Here is a 25,834-nt window from a genome sequence, read left to right as displayed (position 1 = left end):
CCCTAAAAGCAGAAGCTGAAATCATCTCAGAAACTGAGGAAAAAGTCAAGGAGGGAGATGACGGTGAAAAGCAGGCCCCAACGGTCTCTGTGACCCAGCAAGAAGCCCTCAGTGTCCCTCTACCTACCTCACCTGCAGCAGACAGAGCCAAGGACATGCCTACAACACCAAGAACACCTGCTATGCAACGTTTCCACAACACCCTCTCTCTAGTCGAAGCAGAGGTCATAGAACTCAGAGAGAACATGCTTCAAGAGGAGGACACTGTCCAGAAACTTAAAGAAGAGATGAAACAGTTCAAGGAGGAGAGCAGAGCATCTATTGCTAAACTAGAAAGCAGAATGGACAAACTGAGTCAGACAAATGATGACCTCAGAGACCATCTGAGCACAACAAGAAAGGAGCTAGAACAAAGAGAGAGATACATTGACCTCCTCAACCAGCAGCGAGTCATTATGTCCTCTGCATCTGGAGAACATGTCCACCAGCTTGGCATAACACAAGCAGAACCCGAGACCAGCATGGCCTCCACCACACAGCCTGATGACACTGCACCAGCCTACCAGTCTGCTCCAGCCCAGGTCAGCCAACCAGCCTCTCAGTCTGCTCCAACACAGTGTGCTCCAGCCCAGGTCAGAATACCAGTCTCCCAGTCTGCTCCAGCACAGGTCAGAATACCAGTCTCCCAGTCTGCTCCAGCACAGGTCAGAATACCAGTCTCCCAGTCTGCTCCAGCACAGTGTGCTCCAGCCCAGGTCAACCTACCAGCCTCTCAGTCTGCTCCAGCCCAGGTCAGCCAACCAGCCTCTCAGTCTGCTCCAGCCCAGGTCAGCCAACCAGCCTCTCAGTCTGCTCCAACACAGTGTGCTCCAGCCAAGGTCAGAATACCAGCCTCCCAGTCTGCTCCAGCCCAGGTCAGAATACCAGTCTCCCAGTCTGCTCCAGCCAGACAGTCACCCACAACTGCAATCCTTATTGATTCAAATGGGAAGTTCTTAGTCCAGGAAAGATTATTCCCTAGACACCAGGTGTATAAGTTCTGGTGTCCTACAACTGACAGTGCAATGCAGCTACTCAGTCAGACCAGGATTGACACCCTCGACAACATCATCATCCACACTGGCACAAACGACCTTCATGCCAAAGGTGAAGATGTATCTGGGGCAGTGAGAAGAGTGGCAGAACGGGCACAGGCTGTGTTCCCAACAACCAATATAGTTGTGTCCACCCTCCTACCAAGAAAAGACTTCCCAGGACAGTTGATCGACAAAATAAATCAACAGATCACTGTGGACTGTGCCTCACTACTCAACGTCAGAACGGCTCACCACCCCACTCTGACATGTCAACACTTATACGATAATGTACATCTTGATCAGGACAGTGTCAGAACCTTTGCCAAGGACCTAAAAGATGCAACACTTGGCAGGGACCCACACACCCATCACCCCAGCAACAGAGGTCCCCCGCCCCACCTTCTGAAACAACAGTACCTCCACCATCCCCAGGAGAAAAGAGCCAGACACGGCTTATTACAGCACAGCTCTACTAGACCAGGCCCAACACAACACAGATTTACGAGACCAGGGCCTTCACAACACAGCTCTACTAGACCAGGCCCATCTCACAACACAGATTTACGAGACCAGACCCGCATCAGGACAACACGACTAGACCAGGCCCAACACAACACAGCTCTACTAGACCAGGCCCATCACAACACAGCTCTACTAGACCAGGCCCATCACAACACAGATTTACGAGACCAGACCCGCCTCAGGACAGCACGACTAGACCCGGCCCATCACAACACAGCTCTACTAGACCAGGGCCTTCACAACACAGCTCTACTAGACCAGGCCCATCACAACACAGCTCTACTGGACCAGGCCCATCACAACACAGCTCTACTAGACCAGGCCCATCAGAACACAGCTCTACTGGACCAGGCCCATCACAACACAGCTCTACTAGACCAGGCCCATCACAACACATCTCAACTGGACCTGGCCCATCACAACACAGCTCTACTGGACCTGGCCCGTCACAACACATCTCTACTGGACCTGGCCCATCACAACACAGCTCTGACCACTACTCCAGGGTCGGACAGAACACTGTCCTTCAGAGAAGTACACCACATGATGCAGTCCACACCATGTATCATTCAGATCATCAGCCTACATATGCTGAGGTAACCTCTGGCAAAAGACACCTAGAACAGTCAGAGATAGGAGAGGTGCGCCAACTACTGCATCTAATATGCAGACTACTGAGCTAGACAGACCCTTTAATTCACGGGCACACACACACACACAGGGTTGCAGATTGCATTGTACTTATTTTTTGTGCAGTCTTATTCCATTCTTATTAATTTGTTTACAACTATTCTTAATTTTATTGGCACCGGTATAATAATAATATTTATATATAATGGTGTGTGTATGTATGTATGTATGTATGTATGTATGTATGTATGTATGTATGTATGTATGTATGTATGTATGTGTGTGTGTGTGTGTGTGTGTGTGTGTGTGTGTGTGTATGTATGCGTATATATATATGTATGTATGTGTATATATATATGTATGTATGTGTATATATATATATATATATATATATATATATATATATATATATATATATATATATATATATATATATATATTATTTTGTATTGTTTTCAATGTACTTTACTCAAACCAGTGAATATCACTTATTATAAATGAGATCATTAACTATCAGCTCTTGGAATATCCAGGGACTTTACTCTTCACATTTTGGTTATAAAACAACAAATCCAGAATTTATTAAAAACATCAAAGGACAGGACATCATAATCCTACTGGAAACATGGTGTCGTGGAGACATAGATACTCAGTGTCCCTCAGGCTATAGAGAAAGTTTACTACCATCAATCAAACATAAAAATGTTAAACGGGGCCGAGACTCAGGTGGAATCATCATTTGGCATAAGCAGGACTTGGCACTAAATGAAATGAAAAAAGGTACCAGTCACATTTGGCTAAAACTTAACAAAGGTACAATCTATTGTGATAATGACGTGTACATATGTGCAGCTTATGCTCCTCCTTCAGATTCACCATATTATGATAATCAGTTTTTTGACAATCTCCATACAGAAATCATTACATTTCAGGCAGAGGGTAAAGTGCTTCTTTGTGGAGATTTCAATGCAAGAACAGGTTCTGAGCCTGACTACACTGATGCGGGAGGTAACCACCACATATTTGGTCACCCCTCCTTGTACAGTAGCCCTATTATAAATAATAGAAACAGTCCTGACCAAATACTGAACAAAAATGGGAAGGAGTTAGTGCATCTCTGTCGAGCCTTAGGCCTGTACATGCTTAATGGTAGAATCAGAGGGGACTCTTTAGGTCAGTTTACTTACTGCTCAGCTCTTGGGACAAGTGTAGTCGATTATGCCATCACGGACATTGACCCCTCCTCCATTAGTGCATTCACTGTCAGACCACAGACACCATTGTCAGATCACAGTCAGATCAACGTGTTTTTGAAGAAATTAACCAGCAATATTCATTCAAAAAAACTGCCCAATAAACTCTTCAACATAAACCAATCATACAGATGGGCTCCAAACAGTGCAGAGAGATTCATTGAAACATTGAACTCAAAAGAAATGATGAACTCTATTCAGTTTTTCAATAACTCACAATACCAAAACAATAAAGATGGTGTCAATTCGGCTACTCTAAACATCAACTGCATATTCCAAAAAGCAGCATCGAAAGCAAATTTGAGAAAACCAAAGAAATGCAACATCAGAAACAAAAAACAAAATGTTTCTGACAAATGGTTTGATAATGAATGTAAAACAATTAGAAAACACCTAAGACAAATGTCAAACAAAAAACATAAGCAGCAAAACAACCCAGAGCTACGATATGAATACTTTGAAACTCTGAAACAGTATAAACATACACTGAAACGCAAGAAACTGAATTATACCAACAAGACACTTGATGAAATTGAAAACGCAATTGACCAAAATCAGTTCTGGGACATGTGGAACAATTTAAGCACAACAAAGCCACAAGAATTAGCCATACAAGATGTAGGAATTTGGAAAACTTATTTTGATAATCTATACAAAAACATCCCACAAAAAGACTTAAAACAGAACCAATTAGAAATTAAAGAAAAATTGAAAATCCTTGAATCAGTCATTAAAAATAACCAAAATCCATTAGATTACCCAATAACCCAACAAGAACTAAATGAAAAGCTCAAATCTATTAAATCAAAGAAGGCTTGTGGTCTAGACAACATCAGAAATGAAATGCTGAAAAACAGCACACCTGAGTTGCAAAATGCTGTGCTTAAATTGTTCAACATGGTTTTAACTTCTGGCTGCTTCCCTGATGTCTGGAACCAGGGGCTCATCTCCCCTATCCACAAAAGTGGAGACAAATCAGACCCCAATAATTACAGGGGAATTTGTGTAAACAGTAACTTGGGAAAGGTTTTCTGTAGCATTTTGAATTCAAGAATCCAAACCTTTCTTCAAGAAAAAAATGTAATAACTAAATGTCAAATTGGCTTTCTCCCTAACCATCGCACTACTGACCATATATACACCTTACACACACTAATTAATAAACACGTCCACCAAAAAAAGGAGGGCAAAATCTTTGCTTGCTTTATTGACTTTAAAAAAGCATTTGATTCTATTTGGCACGAAGGGCTATTCTACAAAATTCTCCAAAGTGGGCTTGGTGGTAAGGTGTATGACTTAATAAAATGTATGTACACAGAAAACAAGTGTGCAATAAAAATCAAAAACCAAAGAACAGAATTCTTTTCACAATGTCGAGGTGTGAGACAAGGCTGTAGTTTGAGTCCAAATCTTTTCAACATTTATATCAATGAATTAGCAGACATGTTGGACAATTCTCCAGCCCCAGGACTCACACTATTTGACACAGAGGTGAAATACCTGCTATATGCTGATGACTTGGTACTTCTATCACCAACCAAAGAAGGTCTTCAACAGAACATTAATATTCTAGAGCAATATTGCCATAATTGGGCCCTGGCAGTAAATTTCCCAAAAACTAAAATCATGATTTTCCAAAAACAAAACAGATGTCAGAAACACAAATATAAATTCACCCTGAACAACACCATCATTGAACACACAAAAAATTACACCTACCTTGGTCTGACCATATCTGCATCGGGAAACTTTAATAGGGCAGTGAATGCACTCAAAGAAAAAGCCCGCAGAGCATTGTATGCAATAAAAATGAAATTATTCAAAATCAACATCCCAATTAGAATTTGGACCAAAATATTTGACAGTGTAATCCTACCAATAGCTCTTTACGGAAGTGAGGTTTGGGGGCCACTCAATAAACTGGACTTTAAAATGTGGGACAAACATCCAATTGAAACCTTACATGCAGAATTCTGTCGGAAAATCCTACAAGTCCAGAGAAATACACCAACTAATGCATGTAGGGCAGAATTGGGCCGCTTTCCAGTAATAATGAAAATACAGAAAAGATCATTAAAATTTTGGCTACATCTAAATTCAAGTCCAAATTCGAGTCTGCAATTTAAAGCACTTCAAACCCAAGAGCTGAGCCCAGAAACGAGCCCTCTCAGTCAGCTGGTGTTGGACCTAACCAACCAAGCTGACACCAGCACTGCTTCAAAAGAAAGAATTCCAATAAACAAAATCATGAACCAAGCAAAGGACTCATATTTACAACATTGGAAAAACGAAACAAAATCCCAAAGCCGACTAAATTGCTATCTGACCCTAAACAAGAGAATATGAATTGGCTGAATATCTCTACTCTGTCAGAGATTCGAAGCAGAGACAGATCCTTACCAAGTACAGGCTGAGTGACCACCGATTGGCAATAGAAACCGGCAGACATAAAAAGACATGGCTACCCAAAGAGGAGCGTGTATGTGGTCACTGCCTGACAGGGGACGTAGAAACAGAGATGCACTTTCTCCTTTACTGTGATAAATATTCCTCACCAAGAGATTCATTATTCACAGAAATGACTACATTTATTCCAAATTTTTACTTATTAACTTTTTATGGCTGCAGGGGCAGTATTGAGTAGCTCTGTTTAAGGTGCCCATTTCAAACGGCCTCGTACTCAATTCTTGCTCGTACAATATGCATATTATTGTTATTATTGGATAGAAAACACTCTCTAGTTTCTATAGCCGTTTGAATTATGTCTCTGAGTGGAACAGAACTCATTCTACAGCACTTTTCCTGATATGGAGTGAGATTTCAGAAATGTTGGCCTCTGGTCCCAGGTCAGTTTTAAAGTCCCTGTAAATCCTATGAGGATACAAACACTGCCCACGCCTTCCTCTAGATGTCAGTAAGAGGTGACAATTTGAATGGAGTCGATTGCGCAATCAGGGCCTGTATAAAAAGCCAAAGACCGGATGTACCGTTCTTTTCCTGCTGCGCCTGACGCACGATGGACGTTGGACCTGCTCTCTTTCCAAGCTTGGGTTTAGCCAGTAATATTTCGCCGGTCATGTTTTTACTCGTTATAGGTGTTAAAGACATCATAAGGTAGTTAATTTAAACCGTTTTATAGCAATTTATATCCGTTTAGTGCGATTTTGAGGCAATTCTTAGTGATGCACTTTGAAGCTTTGGGCACGTTTCCAGTACCGGTCGAACGTTAGTGGGCATTTCGACGGACAAGAGGACATCTTTCGACCAAAAGAAGATTAGACCCAAGAAAGGATACATTGCCCAAGGTTCTGATGGAAGATCACCTCATAGTAAGAAATATTTAAGATGATAAATCGTTGTTCTGTCGAAAAATTTTAAACGCATATTCCGCCATTTTCTTTGGTATAGCTTCGCTTGGCGAACCCTGTATTGCACAGTAAGGATAATTTTAGAAATGTAATTCAGCGATTGCATTAAGAACTAATTTGTCTTTCGATAGCTGTCCAACTTATATTTTTTTAGTCAAGTTTATGAATAGTTAATCATGAGACAAGATCACTGTCAAATATGGCGCCCGACATTTTCAGGCTAGTTTTGCTAGTTTTGTCATTGTATAACCACGTTTTTTTGTGGCTAAATATGCACATTTTCGAACAAACTCTATATGTATGTTGTAATATGATGTTACAGGAGTGTCATCGGAAGAATTCTGAGAAGGTTAGTGAAAAAATTAATATATTTTGGCGATGATTACGTTATCGCTCTCTTTGGCTAGAATCAATGCTCTGGTAACGTTTGCACATGTGGTATGCTAATATAACGATTTATTGTGTTTTCGCTGTAAAACACTTAGAACATCTGAAATATTGTCTGAATTCACAAGATCTGTGTCTTTCCATTGCTGTGAGCTGTGTATTTTTAAGAAATGTTTTATGATTAGTAATTAGGTAATACACGTTGCTCAGTGTATTTATTCTAGTCGAGTTGTGATGGTGGGTGCAATTGTAAACTATGATTTATACCTGAAATATGCACATTTTTCTAACAAAACCTATCCTATACAATAAATATGTTATCAGACTGTCATCTGATGAGGTTTTTTCTTGGTTAGTGGCTATCAATATCTTTATTTGTCCGAATTGGTGATAGCTACTGGTGGAGAGAAAAAATGGTGGACAAAGAAAAATGGTGTCTTTTGCTAACGTGGTTAGCTAATAGATTTACATATTTTGTCTTCCCTGTAAAACATTTTAAAAATCTGAAATGGTGGCTTTATTCACAAGATCTGTATCTTTCATTTGGTGTCTTGGACTTGTGATTTAATGATATTTAGATGCTACTATTTAATTGTGACGCTATGCTAGCGATGCTAATCAGTGTGGGGGGGGTGGGGGATGTTGTCATAGGTGTACCGACCTCGGGCTTGCAGCCATAAGAGGTTTTAAACCCAGAGGAAAAACTAAAAATACTCATGGGCGAAGGAGCAATGGCTTCTCTTGCAGCCAAATATGTATTTACCTGCCATAGCCTGAGGGACACTGAATAATAACATCTGCATAGTAAGCAGTAACTTACTTATTAGGACTGTTATTGTTATTACTGTTATTGTTATTAGTATTATTATTGTTGTTTATCATTCCAAATAGTAATGGTATGGGTGGTAATGGTAATGATAGCAGTTTAATGATGGTAGTGGTGCATTACACCATACATTACATTCGACTATTGACTGTTTTTTTTTTTTTTTTTTTTTATTGGGGTGGATCAGCTTAATATTGCGGAAAGAATGTTGCTTCCAATGTAATTGTCTGCATCATTTCCAATCCCCCATATTTTTTGGGGTAAATATATATATCCATACACGCATGCATACATATATACATATATACATACACATACCTATATAGACATACATACTTTTTTAAAGAATATACCTTTATTATTATTCCCCGCAACCCTACCACCGCTCCCCCAATTGGAGTAAACTAATAAACACTTCTGCTTTTACCTTCAATTTATACATCTTATACCTATTTTACAGACACAGACTACTTTATAATAGTTCTCTCTTGTTTGTTCTTAGTCCTTCCTCTATTTCTGTTGTCCATCCAATTTTATTTCCACTTGTAACTGTGCTATTTCACAAAAGCTCCGCACCTATACACATTTCACAGATCCCGTATGCCCTACATTGTTTATCTTGTTATTAGTCCCACCCTTCAGTTCCACTCAACCCTTCCCATCTATCTTCCAACATCATCCATTTCGGATTTTTATTTGCCATATATTTTTCAACTGTGCTGTGATGCTTCACAAAAGATTTGAACCTTCCTATTCTCATAGCTTCTACAGATTGTAAATTAAAAATAAACATTTTTGCTAAAATAATTATTATATTATTGATTGATTGACTATGGCTTTTCAAATCCCCCAGTATTGCTATCTGTAGCGTTAGTTCTAGGCAAATGTTGCAATTCTTCAGCCATTCCTGGACCTGTGACCAAAAACGAGCTACATATGGACAATACCAAAATAAATGATCTAATGACTCTGCCTCCTCACAACAGAATCTGCAGAGCTGGGAAGATTGTATACCCCATATATATAACATTCTATTAGTTGCAAGAATTTTGTACAGTAATTTAAATTGAAAAATTCGAAGTTTTGAATCCGGCGTTGTTTTGCGTATCAATTCATAAACCATGTGCCATGGAATGGGTACATCGAAAATCTCTTCCCAACTATTTTGCAATTTATATGGCACAGCTGTCAGTTTTTTGGTCCTTAAATGAAATTGGTATATGTTTTTATTTATCACACTTTTCTTTAACCATTTATGTTCTTTAATACAGGGCCGACATACAAGTTCCTTACTTTTTTCCCCTTCTACTTGCCTCTTCCATTTTTGTGGTAATGCTGCAATTAATTGGTTGTAATTTTGGGTAGAGCAGACATTTCCATATGTCTGTGTTAGCTGCATGTGTGACATAACTCCACCAGTCCTATTTATGATATCATTCACAAAAATTATACCTTTTTTAAACATTTCTTCGATAAATACAGTTTTTTTATCAATTACTATATTTGAATTTAACCACAATATTTGTTGTACTATTTGTTCCGTCCTTTCAGGTGGATTAAACTGAAATTGCAACCAACTTTCTAAGGCTTGTTTAAAAAATAAGGATATTTTGGAGATTATTTCCTTTTCAAACAACCGAAAGTGAGCAGGTGTAATCTGAATAAAGGGAAAAAGGCCCTTCTTGAACATAGGATGAGACATTCGTACCAATTTACTAGAGAACCAGTTTGGATTTAAGTATAACTTTTGTATGACTGATGCCTTTAGTGAGAGGTCTAATGCTTTAATATTTAATAATTTCTGCCCTCCGAATTCATATTCGTTATATAAATAGGCCCTTTTAATTTTATCTGGCTTGCCGTTCCAAATAAAATGGAATATTTTTTGTTCATATAATTTAAAAAGCAGGTCACTAGGTGTAGGCAAAACCATAAGCAAATAGGTAAACTGTGATATGACTAAAGAGTTAATCAGGGTGATTTTTCCACAAATAGACAAGTATTTTCCTTTCCATGGTAGCAAGATCTTATCTATTTTTGCTAACTTTCTATAAAAATTTATTGGAGTGAGATCATTTCTTTCTTTTGGGATTTTTATACCGAGTATGTCCACATCTCCGTCAGACCATTTAATTGGTAAACTACATGGCAATATAAAATGTGTATTTTTTAGTGATCCAATACGTAATATGGTACATTTATCATAATTTGGTTTTAATCCAGAGAGGATAGCAAAGGTATCTAGATCCTCTATGAGGCCGTGGAGAGACTCTAGTTGTGGTTTTAAAAGAAAACATGAATCATCAGCGTACAATGACACCTTAGTTTTTAAGCCACGGATTTCTAATCCATTAATATTAATGTTTGATCTAATTTTAACAGCTAACATTTCGATGGCAATAATAAATAGATATGCCGATAGTGGACAACCTTGTTTTACTCCTCTAGATAGTTTAAAACTTTCTGAGATGTAGCCATTATTTACTATTTTACACCTAGGGTTACTATACATAATTTTAACCCATTTTATAAGAGATTCCCCAAAATTGAAATATTCTAGGCATTTATATATAAACTCCAGTCGTACTTTATCAAAAGCCTTTTCAAAATCAGCTATGAAAACCAGACCTGGTGTCCCCGATATTTCATAGTGTTCTATTGTTTCCAGTACTTGCCTTATATTATCTCCAATGTATCGTCCATGTAAAAAACCTGTCTGATTAGGATGAATAATATCTGACAAAACTTTTTTTATTCTATGCGCCAAGCATTTTGCTAGGATTTTTGCATCACAACACTGAAGTGTAAGAGGTCTCCAATTTTTTAATTGGACTGGATCTTTATATATACCACTTGGGTCCTGTTTCAGTAATAACGATATCAGACCTTCTTGTTGCGTGTCTGATAATCTACCATTTATATAGGAGTGGTTAAAACAAGCTAATAATGGTCCTTTGAGTATATCAAAAAAAGTTTTGTATACTTCCACTGGTATGCCATCCAGCCCTGGAGTTTTCCCATCCTTAAAGGCCCCAATTGCATCAAGCAGTTCCTCCTCTGTAATTTGGCCTTCACATGAGTCTTTCTGTACAGATGTTAATTTTACATTATTAATAGGAAAAAAATCCATACAATTAGTTTCAGTTAGTGGAGATGGAGGAGCCTGAAACGAAAACATATTCTTAAAGTACTTTACTTCCTCTTTCAAAATATCATTTGGTGAATCATGCGTGACTCCATCATTTGTAACAAGTTTTAATACATTTTTTTTGGTAGCATTTCTATATTGAAGATTGAAAAAGAATTTGGTGCATTTTTCCCCATCTTCCATCCAGTTCGCTTTATTTTTATAATATATTATTACACTGGATCTTTCTTGAATAAGTTCCTCCATTTCTTTTTGTTTTTCCTCTAACTTATTCTGTGCCTCTATGGTACTGTTTTTATTGCTATCTAACTGTACTGTTAGTCCTTCAATTTCCTTTGTTAATATGGACTCTTTTGATCTAAATTCCCTTTGTTTTATAGATGAGTACTGAATTGCATGGCCTCTAAAGGCACACTTAAAAGTGTCCCATACAATAAGGGGATCTGCTGTACCTATGTTATGTCTGAAAAAGTCAGTTATAAAATCTTCTGTCCTAGTTCTAAACAATTTATCATCTAGTAGACTGATTAAATTTCCAATATCCTCGCCCACGTGGAAATTCTGTAAGAGAAATATATATGCCAATTATGTGATGATCCGACCGCATTCTGTCCCCTATCAACACTTTTTTAACTTTTGGTGCCAGAGAGAATGGTATAAGAAAGTAGTCAATACGACTAGCTTGATTCAGCCTCCGCCATGTATATCTCACTAAATCAGGGTATTTAAGTCTCCATATATCCACTAATTCCAATATATCCATGACATTCATGATTTCCTTAAGTGCCTGAGGGTGATAGTTTGTAGTGTGATTTCCTTTCCGGTCCATAGAGGTATTTAAGACCGTATTAAAATCTCCCACTATAATAATAGAGTCTAGTGTTGCTTGTAGAGTTGATAAATTCTTATATATATTTTCAAAGAAGCTTGGATCATCATTATTCGGACCGTATAGGTTAACAAGCCATATTTGTTTATTGTCCAATAACATATTTAAAATAATCCATCTACCTTGAGGATCTGTTTGGACAATTTGCACATTTGGATCAAAATTATTGTTAATTAAAACCATCACCCCTTTTGAATTTCTTTGCCCATGGGAGAAATATATTTTGCCCCCCCAGTTCTTTTTCCACAAAACTTCATCTAAAACTGTTGAATGGGTTTCCTGTAAACAATAGATATTATAATCCTTCTCTTTTAGCCAGGTAAATACTGATCGTCTTTTCTTATTATCTGCTAAGCCATTACAATTGTAACTGGCTATACTTATTTCACCACTTACCATAATGAGACACACCTTTCATTCTTTTAATCAGAATATATTTTTGTAAACGTACTATTAAAAAGTAACATAATGATTGAGTGTCTATATAGTTGTACCATGATATTTGCATTTCTACTAAGTAAACCTCCAATTGGTCCCTACTATTCCACCCGCTAAAAGGCCTTATCTCTAGATGGCTTGTCATCCCAATGCCCGGTAGACCACCCTCGACCCCCTGTATCCCATAGCCCTGAACCGACTGGGATCCATTCTTTGAAAAGAGCATACAGTGCCATTTACCGAATTGAAGAAGATCAATTACCATATGCATTTCCATTGCCCTCACCTCGATTTGTATTATATATATCTGTGGATCATCCTCTATTGTCCCTAACATCTTTTACTTCTTCCTTCGCAACAGTTGTGGGATACACACATACACCCACACACACTCAGCCCTTACCCCCACACAACCATAAGCTCACTTTCTCAACAATTGCACCATCCCAGAGCCCAACTCAAGATGGGTCATGATTTACAAATGCACTTGCAGTTGCAGCTGCATGAGAAGGCCTGCAAGACCGCACAAAAAATTAGCAAAAATTGAGAGATTTATTTACCATTGTCATATCCTAGATAATGGAGGTCAAATGTACACCTTATTCCTGAAACACCCACAATACGGCCACCCGTCATGACCATGTCCCCACGCATCTCCATGCAGTCCGACTTTGATTTTGTGCCGCCAGGGCCACAATAATATACCCCCTCTCTGAATGTCCGAGTGTGACCCCCTCCCCATGGGTTACTGCAGCTAGTGTTGCCAGCACTGCCACTGCCTGGGTGGGGGCACCCCACCGGAATCCCCACCGGCTAGGTACAAGGTCGTCATGGTTCTCATTAGCAGCTTTGAGAATTTCCTTGTATATTATGCTCTCCCTTTATGGGGCTTTGGCTTTGCAGGACCAACCCTGCCAAGCAGGCTCAGAATCTTGAGGGGGCAGTGCTGCTCTTGGTCTCTGACCTCATTTTAGCTGCATACAGACCGCTTACAGCGGGCACATAACAGTTAGGGACTTCTCCTTAGTATCTGGGTCATTCAGGTGGGTGTCTAGGGTATAGTGCCATGGACCGTACCATTAAAATAGGATAATAAATAATTAGATATAATTTATAAAAAAATAAATAAAAAATGTAGTTCTCCATGATAGGACAATAAATAAATAAGACGTATAATTCATTATAAAAGTATATCCATCATCTTAACAACATTGAAAGCCCTCTCATACCCGGCTCACAGCAATACATTGGCTCTGGGATATGCAACCATTTCATTACTCACTCACTCAACTTTCCAAACATAACAAATAAAATAAAAAATAAACACAAACCATACCATCCACACATACTGTGCCTTCTGTTTACTTAGTTTTTATCTTCACTATGTTGAATTAGTGCTTGTGTGTTCAATTAGTTATATGTGAAGATTTATAGAAAAGCTATATTTTTTATTGTATTGTTACAATCAGTAACCGGGCTTGAATTGTGTTTATTTCCCTCGTCTATGAGAACTTTGTAATTTTTAAAATAACCATGGAGTAGTCTTTGTGTCTCTGAACAACTGGTTATCAATATATAATTTATCAACGACGAGAGCTACTCGTTTCGCTTTTAATCTATTTTCTTTGAAAATTGGATACAGAACTTTGCGCCGTTCTGCAATTTCCTTCGGAAACTGATCATTCATGCCAATTTTGGTCCCAGCAAGTCTTTTACCCAGGCTTTTAACCATTATTTTATCTTTAAATGAAGCAAATTTGGCAACGATTGGGCGTTCGTACCTCTGCCCTCTCTGTCCGAAGCGGTGAACGCGTTCAAGTTGGATTTTGTCGATAACTTCGCATGGAATCTGAAGCGCTGTAAGGAGGAACTCTCTAACTATAGATTCAGGAACTTCTCCTTCTTTTTCTTGGATACCTGTAAGTACCAAATTCTCTCTCATGGATCTAGTTTGTATGTCCAGTAAGGTTTCTTTCAGAACGGTGTTCTCCTTTTTAATTCCATTCATTTCGGTTTCAATCTTATTGACTGTCCCTTTTAGCGCGTGTGTTTGCTTCTCCAATGTCGCAGCTTTTTCATCACTCATCTCTAGGCTTGCCTTCAACTCTTTTATATCCTTACTAACTAATTCAAGTATACCCAGTTTGTCATTTATTGATTTTAACAGATCGGTTTCGACCTTTACCATTCCCGGTGGTGAGAATATTAAATCATCAGTGTCTGTAGAAGAGTCACGTTTTCGTTTTGTAATCGGTTCCCCTGTCTTACTCTCCGTCATGTTTGGTTGTTGCCTGTTTTCGTAATATTTGTCGATAAATGTCTCTAGTTTTAGGATTTGTTTTGTGTTATTGTCCAGATTGAAGGTTATCACTCACCAGATTAAGTAGTGCTAATATTTTAGTCTAATTTAGCAGATATTTCGAATATTATGTTTTATCTTGAGGTGCTCTACATAAATCCCTTCAGTCCGCCATTACCCTTACGTTACCTTTACGTCATACGTCAGCATGAACACTTACTTGCCCCGTTCTCCTACTCCTACTACTCCGACTATTGACTGTTACCATTTTTATTGTTACTATTTTTATATTTAATTTTGTATTATTATTTACTGCCATTCTATATTATTGTTTGTCATTGTTTTAATTGTATTACAATGTATATTGTATACATTGTTGCTTTGGCAATATTGACACAATGTTTTTCATGCCAATAAAGCAGCTTGAATTTGAATTTGAATTTGAGAAAGCGAGAGAGAGAGAGAGAGAAAAAGCGAGAGAGAGAGAGAAAGCGAGAGAGAGAGAGAGAGAGAGAGAAAGCGAGAGAGAGAGAGAGAGAGAGAGAGAGAGAGAGAAAGCGAGAGAGAGAGAGAGAAAGCGAGAGAGAGAGAAAGCGTGAGAAAGAGAGAAAGAGAACGTGAAGAACTGCAGTGTGACTTCATCTGGTAATGATATACAGTGGAACAAAATAACCCGGAGACCCAAAGGCCTCTTGCTACCTTTGAGGCCCAATACCCAATACACAAAAAAATAAGTCCTGACAACTTGACAATGCCACACGATTTGTCTCTCCTGACCTTATAGTTTTAGTATTCAAATCAGGTTTCTCGTCGGGTTCTACGCAGGCTGGCTAGTTAATAAATGACACAATATTGGCCCTAGATGGAGCTTCATGCACCAAACGGAATAGACGTTTTATCATCCATCATATCAAGCAAATATCTGACAATATAAAATGCATCCGTACTTGAATTGCTCTTCTCGCCGGTCAGCACTGGAGAATTGTGTGAGGAAATGTATGAAACATCCAGAGTCATGTTATATTTAGCAGGAGATGAGTAACATACTGTAAGTAACTCTAGTTGTTCTCTAGTAGGGGTTTGAACATTTAAGATGTTAAAACTAAGTTGGGATCCTTAAAGTTAAGAAAAATCCATAAATCCATGTTTTGTGGGGGGTGCAGTTATCACAAAACATATTATTTTCCGTGTTATAGCCTAACTTGATGATAGGTTGTAAAGACATGGCGAAAGTTGTGTCATTTAAATCTAACCAGTGAGGAAAAGGCAAACTTTAGGCTACTGTGGTGAATTTGCGAGGCATGAAAGACAAGACATTGCGACATACAGATTACCAAAAAAATATATCTTTCTGCCTCCTCCTCCTCTCTCCCTCCCTCGCGCTGGCTCGCCTGCTCTTTGCTCTTCGCTAATGATGCAAGTGTGTGTTCAGCCTTTGGTCTGTTGCGTGTAGAATATCTTTGCCTATTCATTCATGATATTCCCTACTTTACTGAAGTTGAGACAAGATACAGCATTTGATTGCCGTCCCTCACTAGCTTGCTATGCAAGATGCGAGTGATTGTGTTCTCGGAAGTACGGCAACTAATCAGTCTCCTCCATTCCAAAAATACTGACTCTTAGGAGGCGATTCCTAGCTAAATCGAATCTTGACACTCAGAAATGGGAGTTGACATCAGGAGTCAACGTTCAAAGAGTCGAAGAATCAATTATTTGGAGTCAACTCTCCACCACTACGTCATCGTGGTTAACTTTGGAAAAATGTCAGAGAAAGGCAAGCTACAGAAGCGGTCTTGTATGGCAATACTTTGAGAAGTTAAATGAGAAGGAAATGCAAACTTTGCAAGCCGGAATTGAGGTACAGTAATGGTAGTACAGGTGCAATGCAATCTTTGCGAGAGAGAGGGAATCTGTGGGAAATTGTATCGCCACAATTAGTCTTTCAACGTTATGCAAGCAAAGAGGATGATAGGCCAACCAATGAACAGACATCTTACCTGACGTGATTGCTGCAGAACTTGGTGAACTGTGGCTGATTGAGGAAAATCAGTCGTGCATCTTCTTGGTCAGCTAAGGAAGTCTTTGCGGAGGTTGCCGTGTCCTCTGTCTTTTCGTACCCTGAGGGAAGAACGGAAAAAGAAAACGCATTCAAAAAACAGATTTTCAAAAGTCATTGCCTACATGTACAAAATTGTCTTTTCAGCACCAGATTTTCCCAGATAGCTTCATCCGTTTAATAGAATCACCTTCTAGTCAGAGTATTTGCAATGTGTGACGTAGTATAAAAAAGGCACAAAAGTCAGTACTTTGCATAGATTTTGTTAATAGCACTTCTCTGTGCTGAATAGAACCAAAGCTAAAAAAGGGCCATTTAGATGAAAATTTGAGGTTGACTCAAAGAAAGGCACTGAGAACTTTTGGACAAGGTCACAGAAGAAAAAAAAAGAAAGTATGACAAGGTTGGTCCAGGCAGGGTTTATTTTCAAACAAGGCTTTCTTAGAGCAGATGGCAGAGTCGAAGGCAAATCTGTGTCTCAGGGTCATCCATTCTGCAGGGTTCAGGTGGCACTGTGTGTGTGTGTGTGTGTGTGTGTGTGTGTGTGTGTGTGTGTGTGTGTGTGTGTGTGTGTGTGTGTGTGTGTGTACACACGACTAGATAAAATGCCTTTTACACAATGTCCCTTCAGGGTGCCTTTTTAAGGAAGATCAGACGCTGCAGGTACACCTTTAACTGGCTTCTCCTGAGACCAAGCACAGACACCACTGGGTAGGGACTGAGACCAAGCACAGACACCACTGGGTAGGGACTGAGACCAAGCACAGACACCACTGGGTAGGGACTGAGACCAAGCACAGACACCACTGGGTAGGGACTGAGACCAAGCACAGACACCACTGGGTAGGGACTGAGACCAAGCACAGACACCACTGGGTAGGGACTGAGACCAAGCACAGACACCACTGGGTAGGGACTGAGACCAAGCACAGACACCACTGGGTAGGGACTGAGACCAAGCACAGACACCACTGGGTAGGGACTGAGACCAAGCACAGACACCACTGGGTAGTGTCGGGATCGATAGTCTCAGTTGAACCATTTCCCGCCGTGTAGCCAATGCTCCACGTGGTATGGTTAGGAATTGAACAACCATTGCAACCTTAGTTTACACTGAGGTTTTTGTTGTCTGAAGAGGATTTACACAGGAGCGGGTTTTATTCGTAACAGTAGAAAAGGCGGTTCTATGACGTCTGATCATGTCTGTGCTCACGGGGGCGGGCCAATGACTTAAACTTTAAAGGGAATGCAATTCTCTCACATTAAAGATTTAACATCACAATACATTATTTCATCTTTACTCATTCCTTTTATACAAGAATTAGATGCTAACCCCATAATTGAAAAATTTACACATTCAGAGATATAGTTGTGTGTTTCCTGTTCTCTCTGAGGTCACCAAATGAAAACACATTTGTCATACCCATCCTGTAAGTGTCCACGGACCATTCCCACCTTCTCACAAGTGGACATTTTGTTTCATATTCTCATTATGGCGATTTAGGAGTTTGCCATGTGAAATCCTTTGTTCTCTCTATGTGTCTCTCTTTCTGCATGGCCAGGGGGAGAAAGTCTCCGCCAGGAATTTACGACCTGAGATAACAGAACCTGGGTGTAGGAGAGAGTGAGAGAGAGGGGGAGGCCACTATCTATACCCAGAAAGTGCCACGTCAAGACAGTAGGGACTTATACTAAGCAAATACACAAACATGGATGTGTCAGCTACTGACTTCATTCTATTCTCTAAACGCACGTAATCATTTATGCTAGAATCACACAATTCTACGTTTATTAAGCAGGATGTTATGCTTTTACTGTCAACCAAGTGTACAATTTGAGAAATAGGCAAATCATTGGCTCCAATGCTTAAATACTAGGTTAATTTGAGGAGTCTCGACTAGCCTACTTCTGCCCTCATTGCATTTATTTTAAAATCAGACATGACTAGCCTACACTCCCTAGCATCGCATTCTTGAGCTGTGAAAAAGCCTAGATCCCCTAATCGAGTACTAGGCTGTTTAAAGTGGAACTTACAGCGTTTTAGCAACATGGAATCGTGTAAAAATCAGTTCATATAAACCGCCAGGAAGAATGATGCCTTTTCATACATTTTCTCACACTCGACCACTTAGATATGGTCATTTCCACGTGTTTAAACTTTCATAGAATGATTTACGTGACCGTGACCGTTTTTTTACATTGGATTAAAGTAGAGACTCAGAGCTAGAAAATGGTATTTCAGTTGAGGAACAATGGGAAAGTATTTCTGCTTTGAAAGTTGCAAAACTTGTAAACTCACTTTTGAGAAAATGGCCATTGAATGTTTTGGTACTACTACTGGAGAGCCCTTCTTCATCTACAAACATTCAGCATAGTTCACACTCTCTTAAGCTTTAACCCCACCCATCTCTTTAAGGGCTGATCCTGTTTTTACATCCATTGAGAATGACAATAGTTCCTCAATGTATTTGAAAAATGTTTCCAGGTCTCTCCCTTCCGATAATTACTCAGCATGAAAGGGAAAAATGTCATGCTCTGATCCAGTGGAAACGTCATACAATAGGCCTACCTGATTACTTCTTATCAGTGCTTGACCTGGACTGAAATAAGTTCAGTTACTCATTTTGGGTGCTTTTAATGTTTATATTTAGGTGCAGGAGCTCTACAATACTTTTGAGCTAATCTATAAACTGAACAGGAGCTCATGAAGTAGAACATTTGAGATCCCGGTACTCAGCTCCGGTAAGCTCCTGCCCAAGTCAAGCACCGCTTCGTATCCCTTGCGCAAAATGACAACAGCTGTGTCTGTCCTGAGCTCACTGGCGCAGGAAACTGACAGCCCAGAATATTTTGGAATATTTTGTCCCCACCTGTGAGTATTGTTTTGGTTATGGTGTTTGAGTGTTTGTTTGATGGTGGGAAAAGGGGGTAACCAGACAAGTCGCCCTTGGGCTACACTACCCGTAGTTAAACATTGTTAAAAACACTAGTTAGAACTGGGCGGACCACCCCCTGTATTTTTGGTTAGTTAGCTGTTTGTGAAGTAGGCTAGTCTAGCTTAGGGGTGTTTTTGAATTATTATTCTTTCATTCCTTGGGTCCCGCTCAGCCCCTTTTCCTGCTCCCCCCCATTTACCGTGTGTTTATAAATAAACATTTAGTGTTTGACGGTAATTAAGTTGTCTGTTATTTGTTCTCACTGTTACGTTTTCACTACTATAATTTGCATGAGTTGTGTTACGGGTCCCATTACCATCCCCCCTAGACTGTCGGGCCAAAGGGATTCGTAACAATATGTATTTATTATTTTTATTAACCTCATGACAATGATTTGAGATTGACGTTAATATAAATTAAATTAAACTGTTCCAAGAATTACCGGCAACTTCAGGAGAGTAATGCCAGAATCTGCAAAAGCCAGCAGGAGAGGAGAATGGTTGGGTCAGGATAAGTTTTTTTTCTTCTGGTTATCTAGATCTCTGGCTCCCATGTGAGTCATTTGTGTCTTATTTCATCAAACAGTAAGCTTAAAGTATCAGACAAGCTCAATGCATAGAGTTGATTTTATTAAAACACATAGGGTGTCTATATATGGAAAAGTACACGTCAAAAAAAATGTCTAACAAGCCATTGGTTGAAAGAACCGACGACTGTCGACGAACATTTGTTTTCGTCGGGAACAGCCCTAATGCTGACTGTGGATAACAGTCGTTCAAGTTCAGTATAGCTACCTAGCAAAGTGATTCACATTTCTTGCAAGCTAACCAAATGACACCTGCATCTCCAGCAGTAGAACCGAAAAACAATATTGGGGGTCCACTCACCCACTCATCAAATGACATCCTCCCCGCAGCTAACTAGCTAACGTTAGGCTCAGCATTTTCATCTTGCTTAATAAAAAGCTACATAAATATACTGAACAAAAATAAAAGGCAACATGCAACAAATTCTTACTTTTTACTGAGTTACAGTTCATATAAGGAAATCAGTCAATCAATTAAAATACATTCATTGGGTCCTAATCTATGGATTTCATATGACTGGGAATACAGATATGTATCTGCTGGTCACAAATACCTTTAAAACAAAAGGTAGGGGTTTGGATCAGAAAAAAAGTCAGCATCTGGTGTAACAACCATTTGTCTCATGCAGCGCAGCATCTTTGCATAAAGTTGATCAGGCTGTTGATTGTGGCCTGTGTAATGTTGTCCCATTCATGTTCAATGGCTGTGCCAAGTTGCTGGATATTAGCAGGAACTGGAACACACTGTCATACACATCGATCTAGAGCAGGCCTGGGCAATTATTTTCCTTAGAGGGCCACATTAGAATATATTTTTGCCATTGTGGGCCAGAATGAAATTACAGAATTATACATCATGTGTATGACTGTGTTGACATATATCTACTGTAAATCACATTCAGATATGCTACTTATTTTACATGCACAGAAATAAACAATATCCATGTTATCCTTTTGGTTGGTATTTTCATTATTAAACATGCAATAAACTACACGGAGGGAAAAGTGTAATGTGCATTCAGCACCACGGACAGAACTCTTGTTAACGGGTATGTACAAAAACACAAGAGAGCGAGCTCAACATTACATTTAAACTACTCAATCAGTGTGAGGAGTGAAGTCTGATGGACATTGACTAGAGCAGTGAAGTCAGGTATAGTTTCTGTCGCTATGAGCAGGATTGCTGAGAGGTGAGAGTCAGTAAGAGATGATCTGTGCCTTGAATTATATTTCATCCCTGAAAATGTCTGTTCACATACAGTGGGGCAAAAAGGTATTTAGTCAGCCACCAATTGTGCAAGTTCTCCCACTTAAAAAGATGAGAGGCCTGTAATTTTCATCATAGGTACACTTCAACTATGACAGACAAAATGAGAAAAAAAAATCCAGAAAATCACATTGTAGGATTTTTAATGAATTTATTTGCAAATTATGGTGGAAAATAAGTATTTGGTCAATAACAAAAGTTTCTCAATACTTTGTTATATACCCTTTGTTGGCAATGACAGAGGTCAAACGTTTTCTGTAAGTCTTCACAAGGTTTTCACACACTGTTGCTGGTATTTTGGCCCATTCCTCCATGCAGATCTCCTCTAGAGCAGTGATGTTTTGGGGCTGTTGCTGGGCAACACGGACTTTCAACTCCCTCCAAAGATTTTCTATGGGGTTGAGATCTGGAGACTGGCTAGGCCACTCCAGGACCTTGAAATGCTTCTTACGAAGCCACTCCGTTGCCCGGGCGGTGTGTTTGGGATCATTGTCATGCTGAAAGACCCAGCCACGTTTCATCTTCAATGCCTTGTGAGACAATATCCTTGTCTCATCGCGCTCCAGCGACTCCTGTGGCGGGCCGGGCGCAGTGCGCGCTAACCAAGGGGGCCAGGTGCACGGTGTTTCCTCCGACACATTGGTGCGGCTGGCTTCCGGGTTGGAGGCGCGCTGTGTTAAAGAAGCAGTGCGGCTTGGTTGGGTTGTGCTTCGGAGGACGCATGGCTTTCGACCTTCGTCTCTCCCGAGCCCGTACGGGAGTTGTAGCGATGAGACAAGATAGTAATTACTAGCGATTGGATACCACGAAAATTGGGGAGAAAAGGGGATAAAATTTAAAAAATAAATAAATAAATACATTCTTTAAATGAATTCTCCCTCAGCGAATTGCTTGCTATGTTTAGCAATTGTGTGGGACAGTACATAGCTAGTTCACGCAATTCCGTTGTTTGCGGAATGCAGTTTTGTGAAAAGTCCTTGCTGCTTTTGCAACTGAGAAAGCAACTCTATCGATGCACTTGCCCTCTGCTCAGAAGACAGTCCTATATTTCTCTGCATGCTTCGTCTGGAAGTGTCGGGACAAGTTGTAGTCTTTCAAGACAGCGATGCTCTCTTTGCACACAGCTTTCCCTGATACCTCAAATAAATATTTCGATGTCCACTCTTGCTGGAACACCCTACATTCATTGTCTACTTTCCTTTTCAACTAATTTTTTAGCAATTTCTAGCTAGCTACTATTTGTAACTGACGTGTGTCAGCCTGTCAGTCACCGTCTGTCCTAGTGCAGTTGATATTTATACGTGCCTTCAAAATAAATGTCCCACAAGCAGTGGAAGTTAAATCATTACACAAAGGCGAGTATTCATTGGGCGTTTCATTTGAATAACAAATACGTTTTTCAAAACTTTAGTATCGCAAATTCTTTGTGACCTGAGCATGATTCCACGGGCCGTATTGAATCAGGTTGCGGGCCGCATATGGGCCGGCCTTTGCCCAGGCCTGATCTAGAGCATCCCTAACAAGCTCAATGGGTGACACTTCTGGTGAGTATGCAGGCCCTGGAAGAACTGGGACATTTTCAGCTTCCAGAAATTGTGTACAGATCCTTAAATATTGGGCAGTGCATTATCATGCTGAAATATGAGGTGATGGCTGAATGGCACGACAATGGGCCTAAGGATCTCATCACGGTAGCTCTGTGCATTAAAATTGCCATTGAGAAAATGCAATTGTGTTTGTCGTCTAACTTATGCCTGCCCATACCATAACCCCACCATGGCGCACTCTGTTCACAACATTGACATAAGCAAACCGTTAGCGCACACACACACATTACGGTTGTGAGACCGGTTGGACATACTGCCAAATTCTCTAAAATGTGGCCTTTTATTGTCCCTAGCACAAGGTGCACCTGTGTAAAGATAATTCTGTTTAATCCGCTACTTGATTTGCCACACCTGTCACATGGATGGATTATTTTGGCACAGGACAAATGCTCACTAACAGATACGAAAACAAAATGTGTGCACAACATTTGAGAAACAAGCTTTGTGTGTGTATGGAACATTTTATTTCAGCTCATGAAACCAACACTTTACATGTTGCATTTATAATTTTGTTCAATGTAGATAAGCTAACCTATTAGCCACTTATGACTGACTTGTGATCGTTGCCCTTGCAAGTTTGATTGTATTGACATTCTCAGCCTTAGCTGAGAATAGCTCGTCCATTTTTGTTAAAAATATTGAGTCATTGAAACAAACAGTGCATCCTGAATGGATGGAGGTAGCAAACAATGTACCAGACCAGCTGTAATTTACAACCTGATAGCAATATTTGTTGGACTACCTAAAATGTATTGTTAAATTATATTCATCATGCATTGAACTGCATCCATCTATTCTGCCAACAATGCCCTAGTGTACATCATGGAATGTAAAATTGAACCTATTTATAAACCTCTTATGAAGTTTGTTTTGTACCATTAACTGGGGATTTGATATTATGATACTTTGCCGATATGAAACAAACTATTTAAAACGCTGTCAGTTCCACTTCCACAAAAAAAAGTTTTTGTTGATTAAAACCAACATTAGTCTGACATATGGCTGGTTTCAGCTCAACGCAGTGCTCCTAATGGTGTGTATTATACTTCACAACTTTGTCTGAAGCTGTTGGCATCACATGAGCCTTTGAAACTGAGTTCCGTGTGAGGTAAATTGAACTGCAAGATACCGTTTTACTCATCTGGTCAGGGGGGAGAATACCAAACGAAGCGGCTGGGCCTTGTGAGTTGTCTGTGTCCGACAAACAATACACTTCAGCAAAATATGTTTATTTTAACAATAAATCATAAGTCCATTATACATTTTAACAGTATAACACAAATATATTTGTGTCAAGTCATGAACCCTCTGTTTGAAAAAATATTTGTAAAGGATTCAAAGAGTGAAAAGCTTTATTCATTCACATGAATAATTGATATAATTTATTTGATACTCAAGGTTTTTATAGAAAAATATAATATTTTTATGTTGCATTTGCACCTGTGCCGTGCCATTTCATTAAGTCTCACAAATATGGTCCAGCCCAATATATTCTACAGCTCCCAAGCTTTCTGTGGATTTAAGAGTTTCCTAGTCTATTCTTTATGGCCCTCTCTATATTTTATTTTATCTGGCATAGCAAATACAGGAAAATATCGCTCCAAGGCTGTCAGCTCAAGAGGTTAAAAAGTCAGGGACCTAATCACACAAATCTCTCTCACATTTCAATCTAGGGTTTTTTTCTGGCTTGGAGTTCCTGCTGGGATGCCTACTTGATCGAAGTTGGGTATTTCCTGAGCAGACTTGTCTACAGTAACGTCCAGCTGGCATGCTGGATACATAAGCTCGATCCTATCTACCGGTACTTTGAATCTGCTGCAGTCTCTATGGTAACAGCTAACTCTAGAGATGTGCAGGCAGGAGTTCCATGCCTGCTAGTTCCAGAGACGGGAGTGAGAATAATATAACTCGGCATGAGGCAACAGTCAAAAGTGTAGAGGAAATGAGGAAGATAGTTAGTCTGTACAGGCCTGCCATTGCCAGGAGTATAATGCAAATCTACAGTGCATTCAGAAAGTATTCAGACCCTTTGACCCATGCTTCTACACCTGCATTGCTTGCTGTTGGGGTTTTAGGCTGGGTTTCTGTACAGCACTCTGAGATATCAGCTGATGTAAGAAGGGCTAAATAAATACATTTGATTTGATTTTTTCCACGTTGTTACTTTACAGCCTTATTGTAAAATTGATTAAATAGTCGTATTCCTCAATCTACAGTTGTGGCCAAAACTTTTGAGAATGACAAATATTTATTTTCAAAGTCTGCTGCCTCAGTTTGTATGATGGCAATTTGCATATACTCCAGAATGTTATGAAGAGTGATCAGATTAATTGCAAAGTCCCTTTGCCATGCAAATTAACTGAATCCCCAAAAAAACATTTCCACTGCATTTCAGCCCTGCCACAAAAGGACCAGCTGACATCATGTCAGTGATTCTCTCGTTAACACAGGTGTGAGTGTTGACGAGGACAAGGCTGGAGATCACTCTGTCATGCTGATTGAGTTCGAATAACAGACTGGAAGCTTCAAAAGGAGGGTGGTGCTTG

At 39.6% G+C, this 25,834-nt stretch overlaps 1 protein-coding gene across 1 annotated transcript in view; it reads right to left on the bottom strand.

The window, feature by feature from the left end:
• Positions 1 to 25,834, bottom strand: part of atp8a1 (ATPase phospholipid transporting 8A1) — a 122,658-nt gene that overhangs the window by 61,750 nt on the left and 35,074 nt on the right. The window contains exon 3 of the mRNA XM_038992493.1: positions 16,834 to 16,954. Within this exon, the coding sequence (XP_038848421.1) occupies positions 16,834 to 16,954 (121 nt within the window). The remainder of the gene's footprint in view (positions 1 to 16,833; positions 16,955 to 25,834) is intronic.

Source organism: Salvelinus namaycush, chromosome 5 (genome assembly GCF_016432855.1).
Source record: "Salvelinus namaycush isolate Seneca chromosome 5, SaNama_1.0, whole genome shotgun sequence".
Taxonomy (NCBI): domain Eukaryota; kingdom Metazoa; phylum Chordata; class Actinopteri; order Salmoniformes; family Salmonidae; genus Salvelinus; species Salvelinus namaycush.
This window is presented reverse-complemented; position numbering and strand designations above follow the sequence as displayed.